Below are 13,572 nucleotides of genomic sequence, written 5' to 3' on the forward strand. Positions count from 1 at the left end.
AATTAGCCGATTCAGTTAAATTGAATAATAAAATGATTAAAATAGAGAAAATCTTACTTTTTAAGAAGTTGAAAATATTTGAAATATGAAGATTATTTTGGATACTGCATGAAGATCCGGTCCATTGGTACATTACTCTTTGGAGGAGAAGGCGGTGGCGTGAAAGGGTGTTTCGGTCATTTCGTCAAGCCAGAGTTGCGGTTCGATGACTTGACAGTCCCGCGAAGTGAGGACACCACTACCAGTAACGGACGTCTGCCGTGGGAAATCTGTGGTGTGAATGGATCGGATCCGGGTAGCTTCATAGTGTCTTCATGTCCAATTTGAAGATCCAGGTATTATGGTAGAAAAACCTGCGTTCGACTAGCATTTAATATTGCATACTACCTTTTCATTTTTCATATTTTTCTCATTTAATTTCTAAACAATAAAAGGAAATCGATGCCTGCAGAATAAACAAATTGAAATTTCAAGCTTTTGGATGAATCCAACCAAACTGTTAATGAGAAAGTAAATTATAGAAAATGGAACTATATCATGTATGCTTTCATGAAGAAATGTGCCTGAAAATGAGTCAAGTAGATACGACCTACTTTGGCTTGAATTGTCGAAATTGTTCTTGTGGATTGGACCGTCAAATGATCCCAACATGATTTTCAATCCAACAATTAGCATATCTGTTCTTTCTCCTTAAAGTTTTTGTCTTGATCGCTTAAACAAATTTTATAAAATATTCTGCAAAATAAATTTTCCAAGAAAAGATGTAAAAATCTGGCAATAATGGAAAAAGCAGCACCAACTTTTGTATTTTATGGAAAGGCATGCCTGAGTTTTGCTTCATTAACCAGGCATGATTTTCCTTCAATTGACTTGTGTTATTAAAAACAAATTTATTTGATGAAACAATGGCATATTCAGTTTGAATGAAGACAAACGCTACAAGTGACAAATTCACATATGGGCTCCAACTTCACGATCACACCTTCTAATGGGCTTCCAAAATTTTGGATTCATCATCTCTTAAATCATGCTGTAGTAAAAGAAGATTATTACTTAGTTGCTGATTTCATTACAATAATTGCAAATCAACATAATAACTTGTTTTTGGCATAAACAACGAAATTTATTTTAAAAGACTTATTCTTTTCAAAATATGGAAATTAAATCTCCTCAGTGATAGACAAATCCATGACCAATTTGTGATGGCTCAATACATGGTGGAATGGATCGGTAGCAGGAAGCGAAAAGTGGCGTGTCTCAAACTTCACCTCTCAAACGCGTAAGAAAGGGTCTCATCTCATGGACCTTCCTGAAAAACAGTATGCTTAACATGGGCTTTCATCTGAGTTGGGTAAGCAAAATAATGACTTTGATAAGCCTTTCACCTTCTCAATGTTGATTAATGGAGAGAAAAGTGAACATTTCTTGATCACAAAAAAGGTGATCTCTTGTCCCATTACTTATTCATGATTGTCATGGAATTGACATCAAGAGTATTTAAAGGCTGGGTAGAATGTGGTGGTGTAGGTGTGCCTGAAGGCCCTTGCCACTAGATTGAGTTGCATGCACACCACTGTAGATGCAACAAATATACACAAAAAGGGAGATTGTGGCATTTTTGAAATTTTTTTTAAAGTACAAGACATTTTAGACTTTTTTTCTTATAATCCTTTTTTACCCTTGTGAAAAGTTTCTTTTTTGTATATTAATGAGGACATTTTGGTTATTGTCAACCCCTTGCAATTAGGAATGTCAACGGACCGGATTCGGATCGGATATCTGTTCGAAAAGCCTTTAAAAAATCCAATAGGTAAGCAATTTAATATCCAAATAAGAAAATCAGATCGGATTCGGATTTAAGAAATAACATCCAATCATATTCGGATTCGGTTTTAAGTAAATATCTGATCGGATACTCAACCATCTTATCTGATCAGATACAGATTCGGATTCAGTTTTAAGTAAATATCTGATCGGATACTTAACTGTATATCTGAATCCTGAGTTGATATCTGAATCCGAATTACAGCTTGATATCCGAATCCAAACCATGAGTTGATATGCGAATTCAAAATCTGAATCCGTGAGTTGATATCCGAAACACTGAAATTTGAATCCGATCTTTGAGTTGGTGTCCCCACGTTTTGAAGTTGAGACCTATGAAGGGTTGGGCCACCAACTTAAAGTTCTAATTGAATAAGAATATGAATTGTATATGAACGTATAATCTGATTAAGAGGTAATGAATTCCATGAAATTGCATATAATAATAGTCAAATAGTTACCATATACACCATTTAACTTAAAGTATTTAAAAGTTTTATTTATCAAATTATCAATTATTTATTTAATTAATTAATTAAATTATTTTGTATAATCATATAATATGTCCAAAAGCCGTAGGTATTTGATATACAATACATAATTCACAAATTTAAAAACAAAAACCTTTAACTAGTAGAAAAACAATATTTGATTTAATAAATTATGTGATTTGATTAAATAATACAAATTTATGTAAAAGAACACTTATTGCAATAAAGCTAAGAGGGCTAATCCAAAAAGTTAGTGAGGATGTGGAAGAATGAATGTTTGACATCATTGAAACACTATTTTTACAGATATAAAGCAAAAGTCTTTTAATTAACTCAATGAAATTAAAAAAAAACATTAAACAGTATCTTTCTTAAATGAGAAATAATATAGGTCACTTGATTTAATAATTTTCAATAAGTGATATCATTAAATAATAGTTTACTTCATCAAAATATGTTATTATTTAAAAATAATCAAATCAATGTTCAATATGCACAATTGATACGAAAAAAGTATGAAATGTCATATGAATAACTTATGAAAAAACAAATCATATGGAAAACTTGTGGAAAAATATAGAAATCATATAAAAAATATGTTTTATAATAAATAGAAATCTCAAACGCATTATGATATTCATTTTAAGTTGAAAGCATCTTCACTGTTTCAAATAAATATGTTTAATATCAAAAATCTACTAAACACATAAAAAAATATATCAAATTATTAATTTACTTATTTAATCAATCAAATAAATTATTTTATATAATCATATAATTTATTCAAAAGTCTTAGGTATTTTATATATAACACATAATTCATCAACTTGAAAACAAAAGCCTAACTTAGTAGGAAAACAACAAATTGTTTGATTTAATAAACTATTTTATATATCATTGGAGTAATTATACAATTTTATGTAAAAAAAAATATTGTAATAAAGATAAGAGGTCTAATAAATTATCTGATATATCATTGAACATTCTTTTTACGAATGTGACACAAATTATTTCAATTAACTCAACGAAATAAGAAAAAATCATGGAGATGAACCTACGGTGGTGTTCCCTATTGAAGCGTACCAGAAAATGGAGGACATATACCGTTTTGCAGCTATGTCTGGATTCTACGGAGAACGATCAAGCACAAGCACGGATTACCGGTATGTATTTCAGACCTTACGTAAGCTTTGGGTGAACATTGTCTGTCCAAAGTTTTCTGTCATTGGGAATGGGTGATTTTTGGTACGGGTGAGTTCTGAGGAAGAGCTCATGGAGATTTTGTGCAAAAAATGGGTTGTTGGGGGCCATTTTCTTATTTCTAGTTGGTGGAAGCTAGGATGTGAGTTACGTGTGCATGAAGAGAAATCTATTCCTCTATGGATTCGTTTGCCTCAACTTTCGGTGTTGTTTTAGAACTCTTATAGTTCTAAAGCCATAGCACAGGGTGTGGGAGCATCCTTTGTTAGAGCAGATGAATGTACTTTGCATAGGGATAAGATTGGCTTCACGAGATTGTGTATTGAAGTTCCTCTCAACTTTCAACCTGTGCCCAAAATCAAGTTAGAAGTAAGGGAAACCAAGCTAGTACAAGACGTGCTCTATGAATCTAAAATTAGGCTCCGCCATGTGTGTGGCACAACCTTGCACTATGAGGATGTGTGCAAGAATAGAGGGACAGCCTCGAACCTCATTGCAGAGGAGCAGGTCTGGAAAAAGGTATTAGTGCCTAAAAAAGCTAGAGGAGGCATTCAAAGAAGTGACCTCGACAATTGGAGACTTCATGCTAATAGATTTGCAGCCCTTAGCAACCAATTACATGAAGTTGAAGGAAATGGCACTCAACATAATCGTGATATGGGTACTAATCTACCTTGTGGTGGTAGAGATGGGAATGCCTCCTCTAGTTAGTAGAAGGAGGTAAAGAGGGCTAGAGATACTCATTGCAAGACGTATAATAAAAGAGGGATGAAAGGAAAAAAAAACTATACAAATGGGAAGGGAGAGGGAACCAAGATTGAGAGCACTGAAAGCCGGTTGTCCAATCCCTTTTTCAATATTAAAAAGCTGGCAAGTAATAGCGCTAGTGACCAAGCTGGCCCATCAAGGTTCAGGTTCACAACTGGGTCCAAGGACTCCATGCCAGTCAAGGGGAAGGATGGTGACTTGTCTAAGCAGGGAAAGCCCGAACAGGCTTCAGCCATTGCAGGTAGACAAGGGGAGATAGCTGAAGATAGGCAGAGGGGGACCCGAAAGTCTACAAGGTTTGCTAGCAAGGGGAAGAAAGGTCAGTCTCTTGACAAAAATTTTAACTTGTAAGAGGCCCTTGCGCATAACTGTAATGGCTCCAAGAAAACGAAAAAGGTGAATGATAATATGCACCCTACATTTATGGAACTCCCTCAAGTAGAGGGTAATGCAAGAAATGGGAATGACATCGTCCTCGTGACTGATGGTACTGCTAGTGAGGTACTGACACCTCCTGCCCATGAAAATCTTTAGTTGGAATATCAGAGGCCTTGCTAAGAGGCCTGCACAACATGAATTGAGCCTTATCTTCAACAAGTTCAAACCCTCAATTGGTTTTGTACTGGACTCGATGATTATCACCCACAGGGTGAAGTTGATCATGGCAAGATATCACATATATAGATATGTGACTAATGCCGAGGGGCCTGATGGTGTTGTTAGAATCTTGTGCATGTGGAATGAGGAGGAGATGGAAGCTTCCCATGTGGTGGCTGACCAGAACTGAGTTGGTGTCTCTTTCCTTTGATTAGTGGACAATAAAGTTTTTGTTGTGTTTGGTGTATATCTGCCACCAAGATTTGGGGAAAGACTACAAAGTTTCTACCAACTTGAGGCTCTTGTGTCTAGAGTTAAAGGGCCGATTTTGCTTATTGGCGATTTTAACGTCATGTTAAGCAGTTGTAACAAATCAGGCTCAGCACCTTCAGCTAGCTCCTACTTATCTTTTAGTCATTTCATATATGCTTGCAGGTTAAAGGAGGTTGAAGACAGCAATTAGACGTTCAAGTGGTCAAACCATACACAAGGTCAAAACTCAGTGCAATGCAAACTGGATTGGTGCCTGCTGAATGATGAGTGGAAAACTAGATTTGGAGGAGAGGGCAGCCTTAAGGTTTAGATGTATGTAATTTCAGACCATTATGCGCTTATCAACCAGATCAGGGATGCTAGCGATGATCACAGGGGTAAAAAGCCGTTTAGATTATTTAAGTCTTGGTTGATGGACCAAAAAGGCAAGGCAGTGATGTTGGAAGCTTGGAGAGCTGTTGTCAGAGGATGCCCCATGTTGCGTCTCCTTATCAAACTGAATCGACTGGGAATGGTAGTATTAGAATGGAATAAGAATTCTTTTGGCGACCTCATAATAACATTGCTAATCTTCAAGCTAGCTTGGAGGGCTACAGGGATCTTGTGGAACAAGGGATTGAAGGTGCACTAGATGATGAACACAGGGTTAGGTAGCGGCTTTCTCAGGCCCTCCTCATGGAAGAGGTAATGTGGAAGCAAAGAGCTCGTATGCGCTGGCTTACAGAGGGTGATAAAAACACAGTTGTCTTTCATGTGATGGCTAAAACTAGACAAGCTAAACATAAGATTAGAAGCCTTGAATGTGATGGGATAGAATATGTCCAAAGCTCGCAGATTCTTGAAGTATGCATGGATTACTTTAAAAAAGTCCTAGCTAGGGATGAAGTGCAAGGGAATTTGTTTGACGGTATTGAAAACACAGTTAGGGTCACTGAGTCTGAAAATTCACAGCTTTTACAGCCTATCTCGGAGGAGGAGATGACGGAAGGAGTGTGGAGTTTAGATAAGGGCAGTGCAGTTGGCGCGAATGGTTTTTCTAATTATTTCTTGCAGGAGTGTTGGGTGATGGTTAAGACTGAAGTGGTGAGTGTTGTGCAAGATTTTTTCTCGTCTGGGAAAATGGTGAGGAGTATCAATGGAACTATGATTTGCCTCATTCCTAAGAAAGTTAACTCTAAGAAAGTCGAAGATTTCAGGCTCATCTCCTTATGCAACACTATTTATAAGACCATAGCAAAGGTTATTGTTAACAGAATGAGGGGCATCCTTAGTCGTATTATCAATGTTAACCAAGCTGCCTTTTTGAAAGGGAAACACATCCATGACAACATCATGTGGGTGAATGAGACCATAAATTCTAAGGAGTTTTGGGACAAAGGAGATTGTTGCCTCAAACTTGATTTGATGAAAGCTCATGATAGGGTCTCCTAGGTCTTTTTGGCCAATAGCATGCAGTTTTTGGGACTTCATTTTAGATGGATTGATAGAGTCATGCAGTGTGTATCCTCTATGTCTTATGTTGTACTTGTGAATGGCAGGATGGGAGAGAAATTTGATAGGATGTGCGGCCTGCAACAAGGTGACCCTTTGCCCCCTATCTCTTTCTTATTGTTATGGAAATGTTTAATCGTCGGCTCATCAAGGGAACAATTAGCAAAAACATCCTTATTCCAAAAATCAGGTGTGTGAGGCCTAATGGATGTGCTATGTTATTTGCTAACAATATCATTATGGTGGTTAAGGCCACCAAGAGAACTATTACTACTATTAAGGTGATTTTGCAGGATTTTGAATGCTTGGATGGCATGAAGGTGAAACAGCACAAGTCTGAGATTTTTGCGAGAACCATGGTTGATTGCCACATGTGGAAAATTCGGGGTATTTTACACTAGTCTAATGACAGCCTCCCTTCAGAGTATCTCGGATTGCCATTATTCTTGGGCAATCTTACGGAAACTATTTGCTTTCCACTCCTCACTAAGGTGGAAAAGAGGTTGGCTGGTTGGAAGGCAAGAGTTTTGTCTTATGCAGGTCAAAAAGTTGACTTTCCACTCACTCGCAAATGAAAGCCCTCACAGAAGCCCTGACTCATCTAGATATTAAGATATATATAGAAGGAAGTGGAATAGCGGGTTCGGTAAACCGATGCATGAGCGGAGGCTCCCATGTCCCGCCGACCCTCCTGTCAGGTCGTCAAATGGCTCATAGGGAGTCAGAAGCAAGCAGAGGCCAGCTTTGCCTCATACGATGTGTGTTGATTACCTTGTCTTACTATTGGATGATGGCCTTTAGATTGCCTAAGATTTTCTTGAAGAGAATCAAACAAGCTTGTATCAAATTCTTGTGTAATAAGGAAGACGGCTCTGGACACATCCATCTAATCAAATGGGAGCGATTGTGTTTGCCTCTAGAGGAAGGAGGAGTTGGCATCAGAAGGCTAGAGGATGTCAACAGAGTGATGCTTGCCAACAGGTGTTGTCGGATGTTGAGTAGCAGGGACCCCTGGGTTAACCTTTTTGAGGAAAAAATATTTAGTTCTCATAGTCTTTTTGGAGACTCAAGAGATCCCCTAATCAAAGATGGGGCAGGAAAAGACTGCAATGGGGTTGGAGTTGGATACAAAACAAAGTAGAATGGAAAGTTGGGAATGAAGAAAAGATCAGAATTTGGATTGATCGTTGGTAGTTCTTATCAATAGGATTGATGGTAATGATTATATGTTGTTGTGTAGTGATGTTAATATCAGCATTAGACAACAAACTCGTACCAATCAAGAAAGTCCATCCTTTGCCTTCGCTGTGCATCTTGGAGTGTCCCCTGCCAACGTTAGGATAAGGGATACAGAGGATATTTTAGTTTGGAGTGATGATGGCAAGGCAAGCTTCAAGGCAGTGAGATATTTAATAAATGTCACAGTCAGGGTGTTAAGGAGTGGTGGTCGAGGAAGATATAGGTTAGCTACGCCCCTGCTAAGAGCTGCTGGCACTCATACATTGCTTGTAAAGGCAGACTGCCCACTCTCGATAGGATTCAAAAGACTAGGATTCATCTTGCTAATAGTTGTTCTTTTTGTCATTGTGCTAAGGAGACAAATGCCTATGTCTTAATTAATTGCAAAGTTGCAAAGGAAGTTTGGAGGTACATTGCTGCAAAGTTCAATAGAGTGAAATTTCCCCAAGGTGCAATTGCAGAGGCGTTCAAGTGATGGCTTCAAGCTAGGATAACGGAGAAGTGAAGACGTCAGTGCTGGAGGATGACCTTTTTAATTGTTTGTTGGAATTTGTGGTGCCTCCATAATAAATGTCTCCATGACAGTCTTCAACCACAGGTTGGTAGATTCAAAAGAGATGTTTGGAGGAGCTGCATGAATAGCTTTTCCTCTATCAAGTGGACTACTAACACTGATATTAAGCTGAGGGTTTGGCTGAAAACTGGTCTCCATAGTGTGCACACCATTAGATCTAATAGAGAAGGGATGTTAATCAACATTGTTAGAGCTTCTACTAGGCATGGACCGAAAATAGCTGGATTAAACTATGTGGAAAATGGCCAAATGGGTTGTGTGGTCATTATCAATGCTCGTGGAAGAATTCACGAAGGAGAAATGGCAGTCCTGGAATGCATTCTCAGATTCCATAAAGATTACGGTGGTGACTATGTTATTGTTTCCCTCGTTAAAGATTGGGTAAGGAAAACTAGACAATAACTGGAAGGAAGAAGGCTAAATTCTAGCTGGACTGGGTGTCTTCATCAATTTCACATGTGTATTTTTGTAGAGCAGGGGGCTGCGGCAGTTGACATAGGATGGTTGGTTATGGAGCATGCCAGTGATCCTCATGATTATTTTGCTGACTTGAAAATGTATATGCATTGCTTATAGGATATGTTTGTCCTCATTTTTTGGTGAAGGGTTGGGTCAATCCTTTGTGTTTATAGTTGAAGTCTGTTTTGGCCTTCCCTTGTATATATCCATTTTGTTGGAATAAAGGTAGGGGGCCTTACCCCCTAGCAAGCTCTTTACTTCAAGCACACACTAATACTACCCTACCCTTTCAACTTGGGCGGCGGACTGGTGACACTCAGTTTGCCTCAAAGAAGTTCCATAACAGATCTAGTGAGAGCTTTGGTGAATATATCTGCATGAAGGAATGTAATGAGTAGTTAAAGAGCTCAAGGCAATTTTTTCTCATAAGAAATGATAGTCAATAGCTACATGTTTTATTGGTGAATGAAAAACTGACTTTATAGAGAACTGTAGTGCCGACATATTGTCACAATATAATTCTGGGGGTTCTGAAATGCGGATGCCAAGGTCTTTGATAATGAAAGATAGCCCTGTAAGCTCTGCAGTAGCTGAAGCCAGAGATTTATACTCAGCTTTGGTCGTCGATCTAGCCACTATTGGTTGCTTTTTTGCTGCCCAAGATATGCAATTAGTCCTTATGAATGTACAAAATCCAGTGGTTGATCATTGAGTGTCCTAACATCCTGCCCATCAGAGTCAGAGAAGGCAAGGCTTGTCCGAGGGAAGAGCATGCAACCAAGATCAATGGTTCCTTGAATGTATCTAAGAATCCACTTGACCAACATGAAATGACTCTGTGTGGGTTTTTGCATGCATTGGCTAATAAAGTTCACACTAAAGGAGATATCGGGACAGGTGAAGGTGAGATATTGTAGTCCTCCCACAAGGCTGCGAAAAAAGGTAGGATTGGCAAATAATGGATCTTCCGCTAGAGCCCAAAAATTTTGAATGAGTGGAGTGACTATAGGCATACATGCTTCATATTGACCTGTTCCAAAAGACTATAAGCATGTCACCTTTGTTTGAGAAACAGTCCGGTAGGAGTTTGAAGAACCACAATCCCACGAAGGTGATGAATTATGCCCAAATCTCTCATAAAAAATTCCTTATGTGTTTCAATAATTAACTCTTGCATAAAATCAGTATTGCTGCCTGTCAATATAATATCACCCACATATAATAGTAAAATAATAGTGAAGTGATGATGGTGACAAGCATAGAGAGATGAATCGGATATACTTGAGAAAGGTCCTTTAGATAATAAAAAGAATTCAAAGAGGTCATACCATGCTCTTAGATATTTTTGAAGACTGTAGAGAGCGTTATGGAGTTTACCTATGTGATTTGGTTTGGAAGAATCCTCAAATCCCTACGGCTGCTCAACCTAGACAGTTTCGTGTAATTCTCCATGTAAGAAGGCCTTCTTTACATCTAACTGTCTCACCTCCCAATTTCTAGAGAGGGTGATAGTTAAAACAATTCAAATAGTGGTTGATTTAATGACCGGCAAGAATGACTCCAAAAAATCTATTGCCTGGAATCTAGTTGAAGCCACGAGCAACCAGTCTTGCCTTTGGCCGATCCAATGTTCCATCACTCTTCAACGTTGTTCTAAACACCCATTCGGTTGAGACAACATTCATATCAGACGTTCGAGGCACAAGAGTCCACGTTTGGCATTATTCTAAAGCTGCCATTTCCTCTTCGATGGCCTTAACCCAACCTAGGTGTTGTAAGGCTTCATTGATAGATTTGGGTTCAAAAACGACGGCAAGAGCAAGCAAATACTTTGGGCTTGGCTTTAACTATAAAACATCATACCTAGGCCTAGTTCAACTATGGTTCTCGGCCATGCCATTTTATGGAGGAATTTTTGGTCACACCTTTAAATTATACTGTTAAATTCTCCACCCTCATCTGTTTGAAAAACTTTTATATGTTTGTCAAACTGATTTTTGACAAATTTATGAAAATTCATTAATATTTCAAAGAAATTTGATTTGAGCCACATGGGATAAAGCCAAATGAACCGAGTTGCTTCATCAATAAATAATGCATAATCTCTATGCTGGTGAGCAATAGTAACGGGGCTAGCTTCCATATTTCACAGTAAGCTTGGCAAATAGATTCAGAACAGTGATCATTAATTGACAAATATGGTAAACGACAAGCTTTTTCTAACTGACAATTTGGGCAAATGAAACTTCTACTGGAAGGGCCAACAACTTGAATGGTCCTGTTATTAACTAGAAAATCTACTACCTACTTGTTAATGTGGAGAAGGCAGTGGTGCCACACTTGTTTATTTGCTGCTTTAAATCTGTTTGAGAATAATGCATCATGATCCTTTCCATGCCATGAACCCATCCCCTCATGTTTTATTGCATAAAGACCATCCTGTCTATTTCCACTGGCCACTATCTGTTGACTCCTCTTCTCCTTTACAAGAAAATTGTTAGTTGAAAACTCAAACATATATGGCATATCAGCAGTCAATTAACTAACATAAATGAGGTTTTTCTTAATCTGAGGAACGACAAGAACATTCTTGAGAGTAAGGGAATTCTGCCCATTGTGAACTATGGCTGTTCCGACTTGAGTATTATCTAGTTTTTGTCCATTAACCACCATAACATATTCAGTTCTATAGTATTTAGATAGAGAGTTGAGTTTACCTGGGTCAGAGGTGACATGGGCAGATGCCCGAGTATCAGGGAACCACTAACAGTCTCGCCCATCAACGATCTTCATTGTTGCGAGCACTTGAGGAACTTGCTATGGCTAAAAGGCTAGATTGAACTGGTGCCAACAATTAAGCAGAGTGTGATTTTTCTTGTTACAAATATGACAAATAGCACCCTTTTCTTGAGACGAGTTAAGCCTGTTGGAATTTCCGCTTCCTTTATTTTTACTGCCATTGTTAATTCGTGTTCCTTGACTAGTTTGCTGGAATTGATGCCCCTTGGAGCTGAAATTTTGGTTCCTATTTCCTTTGTGTTGCTGGTATTGGGCACGTTGATTAACAAAAGCAACTTATGCCCCAACAGGATCACCATACATATTTCTTACGATCTCATGGCTTTCAAGAAGGGCAATGACTTCAAGAAAAGGAGGAGATGGAGGCCTCGTCAATGCGGTTCTTAAGGCCTCATATTCTGCTCTAAGACCAGTGGACAACCAGAACACTTTAATTATCAGAAATAGGCTTTCCAATAGCTCCGAGTTCATCACATATATTTTTGAATTTGCTAGTGCACTCAACAATAGTAAGAGGTCCTTTTCTGTTTAGCTGAAGTTTCAGCATTAGAAGCATCTCACACTCCTGTGACTCATGAGCAAAGCAACTTGTTAACGTCTCGCATATCTGTCTAGATGTTTGGAGACCAATGACAAGTCAGTTTTCTTTGGCCAAGGTTCCAATGATTCAGCTTCTTAAGAGCCTATCCAACTTGCACCAGGCAATGAAGTTTGGATTTAGAAGTCACTCAGTTTCAGCAGCATCTCTTGCATTACTGTCACTAGAAACATATTTGTCAAGCATGGGTGTTTCTCCATTGATAAAGTCAGTCATGTCCTGACTCGATCAGGCCTAAAACTTGTGTCTGTTAGCGATAAGGTTGTCGATCCAACATCCTCGCCAAATTTGCAATGTAAAACAAATTTTGAATTACAAGCCAAATATGGAAGAAATATGATTGACGTTCAGTGAAGGGAAGCAACTAATGCTCCAACGCATGACGATGTCAAGATCTATTCAAAAGGGAAAGAAATTCAAATTTGTAATCAAGAACCAAAAATATTGGATCTTGATAGACCAGCCTGAAATTAGTATTTAGCTTTCTTTCCTCTCTAACATTTTTGTCGTTGTGGGAGAGGATTCCTTCTTCAGAATTGTAAAGGAAGGAAAGACTCCATGGACGTAGGTCGAGCTCGACTGAACCACGTAATTGCTTGTGTGCTCACTCTCTATCTTTCTCTCTTGTTTCCTCTCTCTCTCTCTCTCTCATTCAATTTTTTACATAGTATCAGAGCCAGGTTTGCTTCAGCAATCTACCATGGCAACCGTCAATCCTCAATGGAATGCTATTGCAAGCCTCGTATCTGTCAAGCTGGACGAAAACAACTATCTTCTCTGGAAATCGCAACACCGTAGTGCCATGTATAGCCAAGATTTATTGAGGTATGTTGATGGCTCTTTCACTCCACCACCGGAAAAACTGAATGATAATTCCACAAAAATAAATCTAGAGTACATCAAATGGAAGCGCTCCAACCAGCTTGCGTTGAGCTGGATATTGCCAACTGTTACTGAATCTATACTCACTCAAAGTATCTCCTATGACACAGCTCGTGAAGCCTGGGTGGCCCTGGCTAAGGCCCATGCATCTCATTCAAATATTTGTATTCTTCAGTTAAAGAGGAATTTGCAAAATGCCAAAAAGAATAATAAAAGTATGTTAGAATATCTCAACCACGTGAGGTTTTTGGTTGATTCACTTCTAGTTGTGAATGAAATTGTATCTGATTCAGATCTGGTTTTGCATACTCTCAACGGTTTGTCAAGTGAGTATGAGAGATTTATTACTACAGTCACCATGTCCAAAATACTACCCA

General features: G+C 38.4%; 1 protein-coding gene across 1 annotated transcript; it reads left to right on the forward strand.

Moving 5' to 3' along the window:
* Positions 1-5,840: 5,840 nt before the first annotated feature.
* On the forward strand, positions 5,841-6,584 carry LOC116250303 (uncharacterized). The gene has a single exon (XM_031623938.1). It carries the CDS (start codon positions 5,841-5,843, stop codon positions 6,582-6,584), a length of 744 nt encoding a protein of 247 aa, XP_031479798.1.
* Positions 6,585-13,572: the final 6,988 nt, after the last annotated feature.

The sequence above is a fragment of the Nymphaea colorata genome, chromosome 3, assembly GCF_008831285.2.
Source record: "Nymphaea colorata isolate Beijing-Zhang1983 chromosome 3, ASM883128v2, whole genome shotgun sequence".
Lineage (NCBI taxonomy): Eukaryota > Viridiplantae > Streptophyta > Magnoliopsida > Nymphaeales > Nymphaeaceae > Nymphaea > Nymphaea colorata.